Source organism: Falco naumanni, chromosome 1 (assembly GCF_017639655.2).
Source record: "Falco naumanni isolate bFalNau1 chromosome 1, bFalNau1.pat, whole genome shotgun sequence".
Classification (NCBI taxonomy): Eukaryota; Metazoa; Chordata; class Aves; order Falconiformes; family Falconidae; genus Falco; species Falco naumanni.
The window spans coordinates 106,784,809-106,800,939 of record NC_054054.1 but is presented as its reverse complement, the minus strand read 5'-3'; the positions used below and the strand labels follow the sequence as shown (position 1 = coordinate 106,800,939).

The 16,131-nt window shown below is 45.6% G+C and overlaps 1 protein-coding gene and 1 long non-coding RNA gene across 4 annotated transcripts in view; one reads left to right on the top strand and one right to left on the bottom strand.

The window, feature by feature from the left end:
* The window catches only part of MYO1C (myosin IC), a 56,690-nt gene extending 41,840 nt beyond the window's left edge, over window positions 1-14,850 (top strand). For all 3 annotated transcript variants that reach the window (XM_040615161.1, XM_040615176.1, XM_040615167.1), the window contains exons 9-32: window positions 448-519; window positions 808-927; window positions 1,164-1,246; window positions 1,964-2,069; window positions 2,458-2,538; window positions 2,935-3,026; window positions 4,051-4,145; window positions 4,374-4,420; window positions 4,697-4,777; window positions 4,957-5,062; window positions 5,595-5,712; window positions 5,914-6,027; window positions 6,209-6,285; window positions 6,452-6,520; window positions 6,907-6,991; window positions 7,192-7,351; window positions 8,114-8,197; window positions 9,828-9,921; window positions 10,028-10,083; window positions 10,583-10,718; window positions 12,231-12,301; window positions 12,735-12,832; window positions 13,110-13,209; window positions 14,296-14,850. In XM_040615161.1, the coding sequence (XP_040471095.1) occupies window positions 448-519; window positions 808-927; window positions 1,164-1,246; window positions 1,964-2,069; window positions 2,458-2,538; window positions 2,935-3,026; window positions 4,051-4,145; window positions 4,374-4,420; window positions 4,697-4,777; window positions 4,957-5,062; window positions 5,595-5,712; window positions 5,914-6,027; window positions 6,209-6,285; window positions 6,452-6,520; window positions 6,907-6,991; window positions 7,192-7,351; window positions 8,114-8,197; window positions 9,828-9,921; window positions 10,028-10,083; window positions 10,583-10,718; window positions 12,231-12,301; window positions 12,735-12,832; window positions 13,110-13,209; window positions 14,296-14,322 (2,172 nt within the window). In that variant the 3' untranslated portion in view covers window positions 14,323-14,850. The remainder of the gene's footprint in view (window positions 1-447; window positions 520-807; window positions 928-1,163; window positions 1,247-1,963; window positions 2,070-2,457; window positions 2,539-2,934; window positions 3,027-4,050; window positions 4,146-4,373; window positions 4,421-4,696; window positions 4,778-4,956; window positions 5,063-5,594; window positions 5,713-5,913; window positions 6,028-6,208; window positions 6,286-6,451; window positions 6,521-6,906; window positions 6,992-7,191; window positions 7,352-8,113; window positions 8,198-9,827; window positions 9,922-10,027; window positions 10,084-10,582; window positions 10,719-12,230; window positions 12,302-12,734; window positions 12,833-13,109; window positions 13,210-14,295) is intronic.
* Window positions 3,241-4,043, bottom strand: LOC121097876. Its single transcript, XR_005831109.1, has 2 exons — window positions 3,542-4,043; window positions 3,241-3,414 (listed from the first exon to the last, which is right to left on the bottom strand). It is a non-coding gene; the product is annotated as an uncharacterized LOC121097876 (long non-coding RNA).
* Window positions 14,851-16,131: the final 1,281 nt, after the last annotated feature.

The window sequence follows — 16,131 nt, the reverse complement described above, 5'->3', positions numbered from 1 at the left end:
GAACTTGATACCGTCGTATAATTTTAGAATATGATTTAGGAGTTCTCATAAATTTAATTTTATTTGACCTAAATAAAATGCAAATATTAACATCAAAACCCTTTAATTGACAACTTCTATATTTACCACTTGCTCCACCACTGACTTGGGGTTTTCGCCTGCAGGCAGTGGGATAGGAATAGATCTATTCCAGATAAGAGTTTTAAAGAAAGAATCACACTTGTGGCTTTGCTTAGTCAGTTCTTTGTGCCAGAACAAGCAAGGCCATATCCATGCCAGAAAGGAGGTGGAGTGCAGCAGGAAAGGCAAGGACAGATGCTGCAAAAGTCTTGCAGTGGGAATGGGGAAATGAAGGGTTGTTTCACTGGACTGTGATTTTTAGGAAGCATTAGTAATAAATCGAACCTACTGCTTCATAAATTAATCTAATATTCTACCGCTTTGCAGCTTCTAGCAGTCGAAGGCTCTGTTCTTCGAGATGCATTGATCCACAAGAAGATCATAGCAAAGGGGGAAGAGGTAAGAACATGAACTGGGGATCTGGGAGGTATGTGGAATTAAATCAAGCTAACAACACGCCATCGGCTCTCTTACCAGAACTAAATATTTCTCACTTGTCAGAGGAAGCTGTTGGTGCAGGACCCCCACAGCCTAATGCTGATTTGCAGCCTGCAGGGCTGGGAAAGTGGTGCGAGCTGAGCCCAGACGGGGTGCCATTGAGTGGCTGCTTATTAACAGTGAGCTAGGGAAAGTTAATCCCTTGGTGGAGCGGCTGCTGAATGGCTTTTTTTCTCCTTCTGCATGCAGCTCATCAGCCCTCTGAACCTGGAGCAGGCGGCCTACGCAAGGGATGCGCTTGCTAAGGCAATATACGGACGCACTTTCTCCTGGCTGGTGAACAAGGTTAACAAGTCTCTTGCTTACAAGGTAAATGAACCTTCTGCTTGTCAATATCCAACCAAGTGTGAAAGGAAATTTGAAGTCTTTTAGCTGTGAAGCAGAGAAATGGTAAGTTGTGTGCTGTACGGTGATTTCTAACTGAATTTGTTTCCCATTAAGAAGAGGGTAAGGAGTACATGCTGTAACTAAATGGGTATAATCCAGTGATGGATCATAGCTGTGAGCACATACCAACATTGTATTTTTTTTTTTCCCTATTGCAGGAAGGAGAGTTTCCAGGCTGGAGAAGTACAACAGTTTTAGGATTGCTCGATATCTATGGATTTGAGGTTTTCCAGCACAACAGGTTTGTTTCAATCAATGTGTCTTGAGTTTTGAGTAAACTCTGCATGACTTCGCTCATTATAGCATTTTCTCTGTTGTGAAATAAGACACCATTTCATCTCTGGTTCTCTTAGTCAAGAGAGAAAGAGATGACATTTAAACTTCAGGAAATCAGTTGAATAACTGATAATCACAGGGCTTTTAATGCTTGGAGCATCCAGCTAATACTTAGCATTTCCAGCTGTCAGTGTTCCTGGTATTTTAAGGAGACCGTTGCATTTTTGGGGCATGTTCATGGATACCTTCAGCTCTGCCTTTGCCCAGCTCTCCGGCACAGTGCTGGCTGTTGTGGCATCCTTCCATGGTGGTGTGAATAGGGAAACGCAGCTAGAAAAGAGCGTATGGGACTATGGCAGAGCCTGGAACCGCGCTCTGGCAGACAGCAGTGAACTGAGACTCAAATGTGCAGTATCATTTGCCACTTCTTAGAATTTTTTGTGTTCCTCTGTGTGTGTTCCATCCTTCATGTCCTTTTTCCCCCATCCTTCTGGAATTCTTTAACAGTATTCTCTAAATAATTAACTTACTAAATTTAAACAGTCAATAAATAAATGTTTCACAAAATCTCTTCTATTTCTCTTGATTTACACAGAGCTATACTCATGCTGCTGCCCACTGATGATAGCTTCTTTTACTGTGGTACAGTGTTAGTGATTATTCTTCTGATTTTTGTTTGCAGCTTTGAGCAATTTTGTATTAATTATTGTAATGAAAAATTGCAGCAGCTCTTCATAGAGCTCACATTAAAGTCAGAACAAGAGGAATACGAGTCAGAAGGCATAGCGGTAAGAGCCAATATTGTTTCCACTCTTTCCTTTGTAGCACCTCCTGCAGCCAGAGGAGAGATTAGAAAAGAGGCTGCTAATAATGGCCTTCAAAGTAAATGAATTAAAGTACTTCCCTTTTTCCTTTCTTTTTGAAACACTTTGGTAACTCTGTGTGATGTAGCTAGAAGTGAGTAATGCCATTTCAATCTTTTACTCTGATAAAAACAAAAAAAAATGCTTTTTAAAGGGCACATTAGGAAAAAAAGTTTGATGAGTGAAAAAGCTTTGTTTCAAATTTGACAGAAAGATTATTCAAGTGTGGTGCTGTCTGAAATGTTCTGAAATTTTCATGTGTTTTTCCAGTCTTGAATTGGTTTCACCCAAGTGTGATTTCTTGTCTTTGTAGTGGGAACCAGTTCAGTATTTCAATAACAAAATAATTTGTGATTTGGTGGAAGAGAAATTCAAAGGCATCATTTCTATTTTGGTGAGTTGACAATACCTTTTTAAATGAAAAATCTGGGGCAGCGTAGGGGAAAGCTAGGGGAAGAACATATTAAAAAAAATGTTTAAGCTTATGTTAAGGGGTGTTTGAGCAGGCGGGAAGAGCAGTGATACACTGAACAGTGACACCATTAGAAGTCGTATTGTATCACCACTGTCTGCTCTCGGGGAAAGATGCTCCCAATCCAGGCAGTCTGGAAGGAGGAAAATGTTTTCCTTTCCAGCTCAACAGTTCTTCATTTGTTGAAGAAGGAGCTGGCCTACCTGTTGAAGGCCAAAGGGTCAGAGTGGGGCAGTATTTCAGGCAGGCAGAGTTGGAGCTGGCCGGCATGCTGGCAAGCACCTAAGGAAATCAATACCACAGTGCGTGTGTTTGTAGGATGAAGAATGTCTGAGACCTGGGGATGCCACAGATACAACGTTCTTGGAGAAACTTGAGGAAACTGTGAAGAACCACCCTCATTTTCTCACGTGAGTGCTCCCAAGGCTGAGAGCCGTTATACTGGTAGGATCCAAGTGTGGGGTAGAGCCCAGAGCTGGAATTACCCCCAGATGACATGAGAACTCATGGTCTGTGTAACAGTAGTGTCCAAGGTATCCTGGGTCCCACATAAGAAGATCGGTTTTTCTTTTGCAAAGAGATTAGATTAGATACAACCGGAGCAACAAAACTCTTGTTACTGACTTGCCTCTTCACCAAGCTCTTCCTGGCATCCTACTGCTGCTATGTCCAAGGAATTTGCAGGCTTGCAGCTTCTTGCCTCTTCCAAGATCTGGCCCAATACTTCAGGTGTGACAGACTCTCTGGTTTGGAGTATTAGGCCAGATCGTTCCCCAGCACTGAAGACTCAAGTCAGGTCTAGGAATAACGAACATGGAGCAGAATTTTACTGGTAAAACCAGCATTCAGAGGTGTATATGCATTACAATGATTCAAGCAGTGTTAGTGCTTTTGAAATTGAGAGGTTTATATTGCACTAACTCACCTATCTGCTTCCCCAAGGATATCGGTGTCCTCCTCTGACTTTAGCAGCCTATCCACATGGCCACCATGCCAGTTCAGTCGGTGTCAATTCCACATTTCACCTTTCAGATTGTTTACTTCAGTTTCAGAGCTCCACATGTCTTTTTATTCTTACTGAATGTTCTGCTTGTGCTCAGATGAGGATCTGTACAGCACCTCATGTGTATGCCAGCCTGCTGCCTCTACTCTAATTTCATGTGTACGCAGAACCACCCCACAACCTTGCCGGGAAGCTGAAAGTTTTCCCATTTGAAATAAAGATGAATACATTTTATGACATTGTTATGATTTGCTGGTTGAGAGCTCTCTTATTTACTTCTGGTCTTCAAAATCAGCAAGTCGGATGTACTCCCTCCCCATTCTCTGTTCACATAGTCCCACTCTGGGATCAAATGCCGTTGTGCTTTTTGAAGTGGATCCCCCCAGTGAAACAGACGTGTTTCGCATGAAGCTTCTTTGCTTTCTTACCAGGCACAAACTTGCTGACCAAAAGACTCGCAAGTCACTAGGGCGGGAGGAGTTTCGGCTTTTGCACTATGCTGGAGAGGTCACCTACAGTGTTGCAGGTAAGTGTGTGCATCATCTCACTCTCTCTCACTCTTTTCGCCTCCTCCCGTACTCTGCCCTTTCAATTAAACCAGTTTCACCATACAGTAAAGAAAAATCTGGGCATGGAATATATCCACACCTCACTTGATTAACCAGATTAATTTCCCATCTCAAATTTCTGCCTTGTTATGCAGTTCCTGTGGAACAGCAGTGGCAGCCTGAGTGGTTTCTTTTTCTTCTTCTAGGTTTTCTAGATAAAAACAATGACCTTCTCTTTCGGAACTTGAAGGAGGTGAGTGTGGATAGAGGACATTTCCAATACTCAGCAGAATGAGGAGTTTGGTTTAACATGAGGGGCACCTAAGGGGAAAGATTCTTCTAGACTCCACTTGGAAACTGTGTGGCCGTAGGGCTGCACTATGAAAAGACAAACTGAGGTGCCCAAAGTTCATTTTATTACTAAAAAGCAAACCAAAACAAAAAATGCAAACAGTTTTGTCCCATGTTTCTTTGATAGTTCTCTGAAGGCTACTCTGTACTTTATCTCTGAAAACGTCTCTCTCTGCAGACCATGTGCAACTCTGAGAATCCCATCATAAATCAGTGTTTTGACAGGACAGAGCTGACAGACAAAAAGAGACCTGAAACGGTAAGAACATGAGCTGAAATGTGGCTATTCCCTCTTTTAAAAAGACACGTCCTGTCTAACAGGGTAATCTGAGTGCAAACCTCTTACATTTAAAGCCGGGAGGCTGAGGTTTGCTCTGCAGCCACAAGTACTAGCTGTAAGTCATCACTTTTTACATAGTTTTCTTTCTTTTCTCCTAGGCAGCAACTCAGTTTAAAAACAGCCTCTCCAAACTCATGGAAATCCTGATGTCCAAAGAACCATCCTACATTCGCTGCATTAAACCTAACGATGCTAAACAGGCTGGTATGACCCTGGTGACTCTTCCTTTTTCCTATGACAGCTATATATAGGCCTCTCTGCCAGTCATGAGGCACAGAAAGGAGCTCAAATGAGGAAGCCCTGCAAGATTTTTTCATGTTGGGTCTGTGTCAGAGCTGCTTGTAGGGAGGGGGTGGCAGTACCAGCAGCCAGGAATCAAAATGGGAGCACTGGTCTTGGGTGGAGCAGGGTCATGTTTAAAGTGAAGAATTACTACCCTACATAACTTTATCTTAATGACCTTTATTCTCCCTCATTTCTTCCTCCTGTATGCATAGAACATCCTAAAGGAGAACTTTGTTTTGGAAATAAATATAAATGTATATTAAAAGGGGGGGGGGGAGCGGGGGGACACGGGACGACAGGAGACGAAGTTTTGTGGGACTTGCACCGCAAGGAGAGGTTAGAGGTTAAAGATAATTGTGTAAGACACAACCAAGAATGGAACGTTCCCCTACTCCAGATGAAGGGACAGCTATACATTGATTATGTTTCTCTATTTTCATGCTCTCTCAAGATCGGTTCGATGAAGTTCTAATCCGACATCAAGTGAAATACCTGGGATTGATGGAGAACCTCAGAGTGCGCAGAGCTGGCTTTGCATATCGAAGAAAATATGAAGTTTTCCTGCAGAGGTAGGATTACCTTGGGCTTCTCTCTCCCTGCTGCTCCCTATCTCACAGCTGTTGAGCTGTTCTGAACAGCCAAGTGACAGCCCTGACACCTGGAAGACTTTATTTTCTTGCCTGAGCGAGAAGCATGGCCTCTCTCCCTTCCCATCACCCTGTATGGATGGTGCTTCTCTCCCTATGCTTTCTTCTGCTGTCAATTTTCAGATACAAATCACTTTGTCCAGAAACATGGCCTACGTGGGACGGGCGGCCCCACGATGGGGTGGCTGTGCTGGTGAAGCATCTTGGCTACAAACAGGAAGAATACAAAATGGGACGGTTAGTTCTCCTCTTTTCTTAATTTGAGATTATGAATCATTGGACGTCCATGCCACTGCTTTTAAATAAGGCTTCTCTATCTAATGGGTGAGGAAAAGATTAGAGATCCCACAGGGGATACTAAGGGCAGGAAACAAATTTCTCTGGCATGTTAAACATAATTCTACATTTCTATTTCTAGAACAAAGATTTTTATCCGCTTTCCCAAGACCTTGTTTGCAACAGAGGATGCTCTGGAAGTGAGGAAGCAGAGTCTGGGTGAGTCACACACACTGCAGTACTCCATGGGCAGTTAGCTGTCTGATTTCTGATTATTTTTTTTTTCCCTGTTTGTTTGGGGAGAGATTTTTTAAAACACTAAGCCTTTTTATACCAAAATCTGCTTGGTCACAATTTCAAACTGCTGTTTTTCTTGCCATTTCAGCAACAAAAATGCAGGCCACGTGGAGAGGTTTCTACCGTCGAAAGAAATTCCTGCACATGAAACACTCAGGTAAGAGAGAGAGAGAGGAAGCTGCGTGCGTGGAAGGGGCTGTTGTTGTCAGAGGTGACTTGAGTTTGATGTGCAAGAAGGAAGATTGCCAGAGCCTTGCTGGAAGGGGAAGGGAAGGCGATGGTGTGGTACCCAGCCCTTCCACCTTTACTCTGCAAGACTCCCGAGCAAGAGCAGACTTAACTCATGTTCACCCAGCAGCCCCCAGCTGCTGCTGCTTTTTATTAACATTTACACTTTGTATCATATTTATATTATTATATTCTTCCCCTGTGCCACCTTGGAGGCTGTTTGTTTCCAGAGCACTCACCGGTGCCAGTGCTGTGTGGAGTCGCTGTAGGTATGAATGAGCTCACCTAGTGCAAAATCTTTTGTATTATTTTTAGCAATAGCCATCCAGTCCTGGTGGCGGGGAACTCTGGGACGCCGAAAAGCTGCCAAGAAGAAGTGGGCAGTGGAGACTATCAGAAGGTGCGTAAAGCATAACCCAAGCCATCAAATGGGTGCTTATTTTTTAACAATGAGATTAAACTTCCTTGTCACTTCAGCATTGGGCTTTTTAAGATAAATTACAACTATTAAATAAAGCCCAGAAAAGGGTTGGACTGGAAGAGACCTCTAACGATCACTAGTTCTGATCACTTTTCTAATAAAATTTTCTTCTTCTTCAGATTCATTAAAGGTTTTATTTACCGGAACCACCCTCGCTGCCCAGAGAATGAGTATTTCCTTGATTACATCCGTTTCTCCTTCCTGATGAACCTCAAGCGTAATCTACCAAAAAATGTTTTGGACAAATCGTGGCCAACTCCTCCTCCGTCGCTCTGCGAGGTAGGCACACCTGTGCCAGGGCTGGGCAAGGGGCCTGCAGGATGGAGGCCACAGGCCACCAAAGGCTGGAGGGGACACTCCTGCTTTCAGAGCAAGAACGGACCAGGTTCTCGCTCAGGTTCCACGCTGTGTTAACATCTCTAGTAGTAGAATTAATCCAAACATCATCATGTGGGTGTAATTATCATCTGTAAAGTTATTAGTGCTATAGCATTGAACGTTCTTGCAAGCATGGTGCTGTTGCAACACTGTTTTCTCCTGTTTTTTTTTCATCCATTTCTGAAACTTTCTTCCCTTTTTCTCTAAACAAATTAAGTTCCCTCTGGCCAGTTAAATTGGCTGCAGCGCAATGTGGTTGCCTGTGAAGGACATATTAAGCTTCCTCTATTGCCATTATTGTTCTGCATATGGCAGAATTGGGGGTTTTTATCTGATCAAAGCAAAATACTGCAGAAAGGTCCTGGTGTGTTTGGATTGCAGGTACAGCTGGAAGCAAGAAAGGGCATGGCAGCAGGAAGCAGAGTGCTCCTGGTATTCATTCTCCCTTCTAAAGCAGCTGGAGAATGTTGCAGTGCAAACTCTCTTGGAGAGGTGGAAAATAAGGAATAGGAAGTTTAACTTTAAAAGCAACTCTCAGTAATGAAACAGTATTTTAGTTCAGCCATGCATTTTCTGCAGTTGCTTCTTACCTGTCTTTGCTGTTTGCATTGGTTTGTCAGCCAGTTTGAGCTACTTTTATTTACTGTGTGATTTCTTCGTCAGGCGTCCCAGCTCCTGCGCCAGCTGTGCATGCAGAACATGGTCTGGACCTACTGCAAGAGAATCAGCCCCGAGTGGAAGCAGCAGGTACGAGCCACCTCCATGTCACAAACTGCGCTGAGGTTCCCACGAACAGGAGGGGGTTTGCAGCATTAGTTAGTGTAAGGAATGAGGGAGGGGAGGGAAAAGGGTGCTACTACAGAGGGAGTCGCAGCAGCAGTGGAAGAACTTTTGAATCACTGAATTCTTCAGTGGGTGGTTAAAAAGCTCCACAAGAACATGGTGGTGATGTAGGTCAGAGACAAAAAGCTAGAAGGCTACAACGTGCATAAAAGAAAAACAATTTTATACATATTTCAGTATGTACTGTGTAAACAGCACTGCATATCCACACCCCTGTGTAATTTCTATACTAAAAGGCCCCGTTATTCTTCCCATGGAAGATAGAAACATAAGCAGCTGCATCGTTCTGGTTGTGCCACAGAAAGTAGAGTGAGAACGCAGCAGACACAAGCCCAGCCACTTTTCAGAGAAGATACATTAATAGTTGCTGTTCTAGCTAAAAAGAATAAAAATGATACTAATATTTGGCTCAACTTAGTTTGGAAAGGTAGGGAGAGGGTATTTGGTTTCTACTAAAAAAAAAGGCTCAGTAAAGGGACATAATCAGAAACGTATACATTAAACAATTTAGATGTAACTGTTAGGACATGATAGTAATAGTTGCCATTAAGCTTTTTTTTGTTGCGTAGTAAATCATATCGCTTATGAAGACCTGCAAAGTATTAAGCACATGGAACGAAATGCTGTAGATTAGTTAGTGGCTGAGCCTGTGATTAAGGACAGAGGATTAATGCCAGCCAGCACGGAGTGGGAGGTGGACGCTCACTCAAAACTAGTAACTTTCACCCACCTTTTTACCTGTAAATGATCCCAGGCACTCCACGCCGTGCAGCAGCACCCGTAACATGCATTTGCCCTGGTTCCTTGTTCACTGGTTTGTTCCGACTCCCTGGGAGCTCGGGCTGGGAGCTGAGCAAGGGTCATGCTCACAGTGCGGGGTGCCTCGATCCTGGAGTCCCGCCGCTGGGAAAGGGACCGAAGGTTTACGGTGACAGGTCAACTCACCAGGGAATCCCCGGGCTCACTCAGTTGTACTGCTCTTTCTCAGAGGATAAGGTAGAGAGTACTGACTAGATCAGAGCACCGTAATGAACGTGTTACACGGTGCTACTAAGGACGCTGCTCTGCTGTCAGTACTTCAAGCAAAGATGCTGACTCGCTGAAAGGCTTCAGGGGTGGGGGGAAATAACTTGAAACATGAAAAAAGCCATATGGGGTAGAACAGGTTTAGCTTAACCTCTTCCTCCTTAAGAGAAACTCTGCAGTGGGAGAATTCTGAGACTTTTTAAACACCAGCATTACCAAAATCTGGAGAATAGATGTCACGTCCAGCTAACTTCAAACAGGAAATACAATATGTACTTTTGAGGGAAAGAGAAAGTAAGAAAAGTTTCCTGCCCTAAGGAGAGGGTAGCTGTTGAAAAGGCCGGGGAGGTATGGAACATTTGGTGTGATTTTGTGACTAGTATGATTCAGGAGGTCAGAACTACATGCTGCTAAAAAAACCAAAAAGGGAACATCTCTTTTAAGACAAATTTATCTTTGTCAAGGAGGAATTTTGTACTAAGCAAGAATACATCTTTTGTCCTTGCAGTTGGAACAAAAAGTAATTGCCAGTGAGATTTTTAAGGGTAAAAAAGACAATTACCCTCAGAGTGTTCCCAGACTCTTCATCAACACTCGACTCGGTGAGTAGGCGTTGCAAAGTTCAACAACAAGAAGGATGGGGGAGATCAATCTACTTTTCTTGCTAGAAATTTCTTTCTGACCCCCACCTCTTTGATTTTAATACAGGCAATGAAGAGATAAATGCTAAAGTCCTTCAGGCTTTAGAAAATGAAGCAATTAAGGTGAGATGTGTGTCCTAAATACTTTTGTTAAGCTTCTGCAGTTATTCAGCAGAGTATCAGATTAATTTCTGAAGAAAATACAGCAAGAATTTTACATTGTATTAAAATCTTGTAACACCTTAGAAAATAGTCTATGGGAAAGAGAGCTGATGGCTCAGTAATACGGTTTGGAGATTTGGGCAAGTTTAACTACGTCAGTTAAGAACTGAAAGGGTTGCAGCTGGCACGGCTGGAAAGGAAAAATCTGACACAGACTGAAACTAAACCTGGATTTTTCAAACCCACAGTCAGACAGCTGTAGTCATTAAGTTACTGTTCCAAACTCCTCTAGGTCAACAAGGAAGTCTGTGGCAGAACTAAGAACAGGACTCTAAGGGATTGTCTGTATTCCCAGTCTACCAGGCACTGGTCAGTGCCTCCTGCAAGCTCTCTGGGCTAGAGGGAAGGTAGCTGACAATTGAACAAGTTGCATTTTTAGCACTGTTAACACTTATTTCAGTATGCAGTTCCTGTGATCAAGTACGACCGGAAAGGATACAAAGCAAGAGCACGGCAGCTGCTCCTCACCCAAAACGCAGTCGTCATAGTTGAAGAATCCAAAATCAAACAACGGATCGACTATGGCAATCTGACAGGTAGGAACGGTTCCATAAATGGGGCTTGGCTCAAGCGACTGAGGCCAGCTGTCACCTTGGCGACAGTTAAAATAAGTAATAACACCATAACCAATTTGTCCTGGGACAAGAATGGAATTATCGGACCCTGACAAGCATTTTAAGTCAGTAGTATCTTGAAACGGAGTTTTTCTAAAATTAAACTCTAAAATAAAATGTCACAAGAATTACTCAATCCATCTCCCCTAAGCCCCTTCCCAAGTCATCTCCCAGTTGCACATCTCAGCTCCGCAGGGGAGTTGCACCATTATTACGCAGCAGCTGCCTGGGACGCTGCTATGGCTTTCAGGCCTCTACATACTTGACCAGGACTTGATCCTTTTAAGGGGGGAGCTTGGTGAAAGAGAGAGAGGTTGAGAGAGAACCGCTGAGCCCGTCTGGTGCATTGTAGTCATTACCCGGCTTTGTCTGAAACCCCTCTGTTCCAGCCCCCAGCTCAGCTACAGTTCCTCGTTACAGCTAATTTTGATGCTCGTCAACCATCTACTGCATTTGTAACCGTCACCATTTGAAGTGGTTTCCAAGGGCAACACTAATTTGAGGTTCTGTGACTCCCCTAAGACGCTGTTAGGGCAGAGATGTACGTTCATCTCCGCCAGGGCTGGGCTGGCTCAATTTAAAGAGCTCATCCAGTTTGTACCGTGCGCCAAGATATTAAACAAAGTCCAAAAATAAACTATGAAGAAACAGCCGCTCCCGAGACAGCACAGTGTTCCTTAACTAGTCCCTGCCCACCTACCCAAGGGAGAGGATTTTTTTTTTTCCATTTAGCAAACATAAGCAACTCATGGCGGAGGCTCAGCCTCCTGCTTACTGTACAGCAATGCTGTATTCGGAGCCCGAGTCGGTCACAGTGCAGCGTAATGAGAACCTGAGGGCAGGATCTGCAAGGACCAGTAACACCAGCAAGTGGGGAGCGGGTCAGGCTGCCCCAAGCCTGCACGGCACACAAGGTACTCCCACCAAAACCAGTTTTCTGGAGCCAAGTTCCTACAGCAGCTCTGGCCTTTCTTACCCAACGGTGGCAGTGGCTGAGGAGAGACAAATGACCACGTTGTTCCCGTTGTCCCTCTCCTCCTTAGCACCCCAGTAACTGCACCGCTCACACACCTGCTGGGCCAGAACAAAGGGTCTGTCCAGTGGGGGCTGAAAAAGTTTCAGTCATAGGTCCCTTAACTGGCCAAAGTAGCCGGTCACCGAGTCAAACCCAGGCATTCTCCCTACTCCTGATGGACCAGTGCATCTGGAAGTTTCTTTCTGATCTTAAAGAGCACAGTTTAAGCCAACTGTCACCTTGCAGCTTCTTCAGCCTCCCTGCAGAGACGTTAGCGCAGAGCTTCTGTGCAGCTTCTCAGCTGTTGGGTGTCTCAGTGTGGGAGCAACAGTTGCTGCGTTCCTGGGAGAGGTTCTGAACCACATGGGAGAACCCCAGAGGTGCTGTGCTGGGTGTCAAATGGCCCTTCTCTGTTGCAGGCATCTCCGTCAGCAGCCTGAGCGATAACTTGTTTGTGCTGCACGTGCACTGCGAGGATAACAAACAGAAGGTAGCGGGACTCATCCGTCATTTCTCCAACCACCTCTATAGAAAAAGTTCTAAAGCCACAAAGAGCAGAAGATCCAGCTGGGGGGCGGGGAGGGGCGCACACGGTGACATGTATGTAACTGTAACTTCGCACCAGCTCTAAGTAGCATTTCACTTCTCTTTCCTTGTGCTCACAGCTGTGGTTCACCAGTGACATGTTCACCAACAGGACTGGTGCCATCCCTTGCCCCCATCACTAATTACTTGTAAAAAAATTAACTGCCCTAGGTGCAGTGTTACCCACAACAGAGGCCCCACAGATATCCACCGAGCCTGGCGTGTTTTTCCATGCTAACCTACAGGGATAGTTCTGCCTCTGTCAATTACAACATAATAATTTTGGTATACCGATACCACAAAACCAGGATCGTAACCCATTGTCTCTTTCCTCCCAGGGAGATGTTGTACTTCAGAGTGACCACGTGATCGAGACGCTAACGAAAACGGCCATGCAGGCGGACAAGGTCAACAACATCAACATCAACCAGGGCAGGTGAGTGAAGCCGAAGCCCCTCCCCAGAGCTGCCTTGGTTCTCCTGTGCTGGTTCCGAAGGGAGCTCTGCTCCAGCGTTAAAGGGCTACAGAAACACACCTACACGTCATCAGCGCACCTAATACACCTTAACTAAGGCTCCGTGTCCTTGAAGGAGCAGACCTATTGCAGCTCAGGAGCAATATAAAGCAGCCACTTAAGATGGGAAAAGGGTAAAACTAAGCTAGCGGAGAAGTCACGAACACTCATCAAATCTGTTCTTACCTCTTCTTCACAGCATAAAATTTACAGTCGGGCAAGGCAAAGAAGGCATCATTGACTTTATATCGGGATCAGAACTGCTTATAGCCAAAGCCAAGAACGGCCATCTAACAGTGGTGAGTACAGGCTGGGGGGGGAGAAGGGGCACTTTGCGTCCTGCGGGCTCCAACCCAGAGGCTGGCACGAAGCCCTCCTTGCCGAGACGGACACGTGCCACGCAACTTTCTCGCTGAATGCCCGGCCCTTGGTCTGCCAGCCTCTCCCCCAGCTGGAGCTGTGCACTGCACTCCTCCCGCGCTCCCCAGAGGCTGCCGGGCTTACTCAAACTCATCAAGTGATTGTCCTATCAATCACTTCTGTTTTCCTCCCCAAGATTCAGGCTTTAATGCTAAACTCTGCTGCAAATCAAATTGTAGAAAGACATTTAAAAACACAGGAAGCGAAACAAAAAAAAATCCTTTTCCCTTCTCAGATTGTTTGTAGTCTTCCTGCTAGTCAGACCTAGTGGTGCAACTGATTTATGCATGGTCAGATTAGAAGTTACTCAGAAATAAATCCCAAACGTACTCGGCCTACAAGAACGAGCTCCCCAGTCCCACTGCAGGCTGAGTAGCCTCCCAACAGCCAGCGTTTCCACTCTGCTCTCCCCCAAAACACCCTCCTGCAGAAGCCACGACTGTAGCACTGCCAAAGCGTTTCCCTGTTCTATGGAATACCTATAGACCGTACACAGAAGGGGTTAAATTTGCGTAAGCAACGCTCAAATGAGGAGCCATTTGAGCATTGCCGCTTTATTCGCTGTCACCAACAGCAAACCAAGGTAACTTCCTGGACTATGGAGAAACACACCCGATTTTTCCCCCCTAGCCTTTTCACACCATCCCTAGGGACAGTGTCCCGCTTCATCCCTCCCTGCCCAGCCCAGCCGTACTGCCAGCCTGGGGAAGAGGTTCCAATGCAAGCCCAGGAGCTGGGGTGTCAGAGCACCATGGGCCTCTCCACCTTTGAGCTGCCACCGTCTGCTCGTTTCCTGCTGGGGCTGCAACTTCAGCACCTCCCAGCAGAGCAAACCTGGCGTGCCGTGGCGGAACAGTTCATTCCGGGAGCCAGCCTGCGGTGCTTCACAGGCGTTTAGGTGCTAGAACTGCTGGCGGTGTCTTTGTTTGCAACACGCTTTCTAGCATGTCCTTCTCCTCCTGCAGGTCGCTCCTCGCCTGAATTCTCGATGATAAAACTTACCACGACAGGACCTTTTCCTCCATCCGTCTGACTGTGCCCTATAGAATCGGCTGGACGTTGTTCCCAGCAGCATCCCCGCTCCTTCCTCGCTTTGCTCATGTTGTTTATTGTTACCAAAGACCTGCACTTTCCGAAAAACCACAAAATACATCTTGCTTTCTTGTCTTAATACGAGAGTTGCAAAAGAAAGGCCTTCTCTTCCTTACCTTAGTGGCAAACGCATGGGTCCAACGCGACGCCTGTGAGACCGTGGCTCATGAAACGCATTCGGCCGGGCTTTGAGGGAGAGGTAGCTCTGACTGACAGAGTTTAAGCCCTGATGAAAACGGCCAGAACTTGTGCTTGTCACCATCAAAAAGCACAACCAGAAAACAAATAATCCTGCGGCTTTGTCAGCCAAATTAATGAAATGCCAAACTTTATATTCAGAAAGAATGTTTTATGAAGAATTTTGCTCCAAGACATTTTGATGCTTTGTGTTACGATATATTAAAGCCATATTGTGTAAAAGAGTAAAACCCTGTAAATACTTTATAGCGGAGTATGAGAGATGCACTACAAGAAATGGAGTTATGTGGAAACTTTTATGTTTTAGATTTGGAATTTTTGTTGCTTTTAGTTTATGATCATAAGGTGTTAACCTGAGAAACCCATCACATAACTTCTTCGCTGATCTGGATGCAGAGACTCTTACCTTTGTTTTGAAGTCACCTGTCCCATTTCTTGCTCTATAGTGATATTTTTATACCGTAGGAATTTTTTTGTATCCACACATCCAAACAAGAAGTAATACAAACTGCAGAGGTTACCGCTTCTCTGTGCTGCTCTAGGCTGGTAAGGAAAGCTGTGGTCCTTGGCCACAGGGTGTGCACGCCCACCCGCCCTCCCACCCCATCACCTGCCTGGGAGTCCCTGCTGCCCCTCCCCCCCAGCTCAGCAGGCTCAGAGCAGCACCTTCAGCACTGCTTTATCCTCTTGGTTTAGCATAACTGGAAGTTTGAGTTCCCACAACAAAGCTCCTCGATGTTTAGACACACGCCTCTCAGTCCTGCCTTAAAGAGGACCGGCTGGCCGGCTCAGCACCGCTGCCGTGGCTGCCCAGCCGGCTGGCAGCTCCTTGGCCTGGAAGCACCTTGCTGAGCGAGCTGCGTCGCTGCCAGCGTAACCCACAGCTAGAAGGAATACAGGTTTTAAGAAATACAGGTTTTAATACAGGTTTTTACACTAACCGGCCTCAGACTGCATTGCAGAGGTTAATACCGGGTACCTTCATGTAACACAGAACCCCAGTGGCTGCAGGGCAGACGGCTGTCAGGCACCTGCTGGCGCACACCACATTCCTCCGCCTCACCCAGTGCATTCCGCACTCGCCTTACCGGTCCTGCCTGTTCCACCTCTATCCCGATGCAGCAGCAGCAGCAAGTTACAGTAAGCCCCGAATAAAGCGTCACCAACCACGCTGCCACTCCCGTGCCATCGGCTCGGTCTCCGACGTTCTGGTTTCTGACGAGACGCAGTTACCGAACTGCCCCAGGCCTGGAATGCTGTATACACTGTAGTACATATACACCACACTGCTGTATATGCTAGAGTGTATATACACTATACAATGCTGTATCCGCTATCATACAACCTCTTCAAGACTATGCTAAATAAATTTTTACAAAAAAAAAACCCCACCCCTACACCTTGTCTTTGTTTAGAAACCCGTTTCATCACTTTTTTTTTTTTTTATGAGAGGGAGGGGGGGATCCCCCCGCCCCCTTCTGTCACCCAGCTCTGCTGAATCTCTTGGGTTC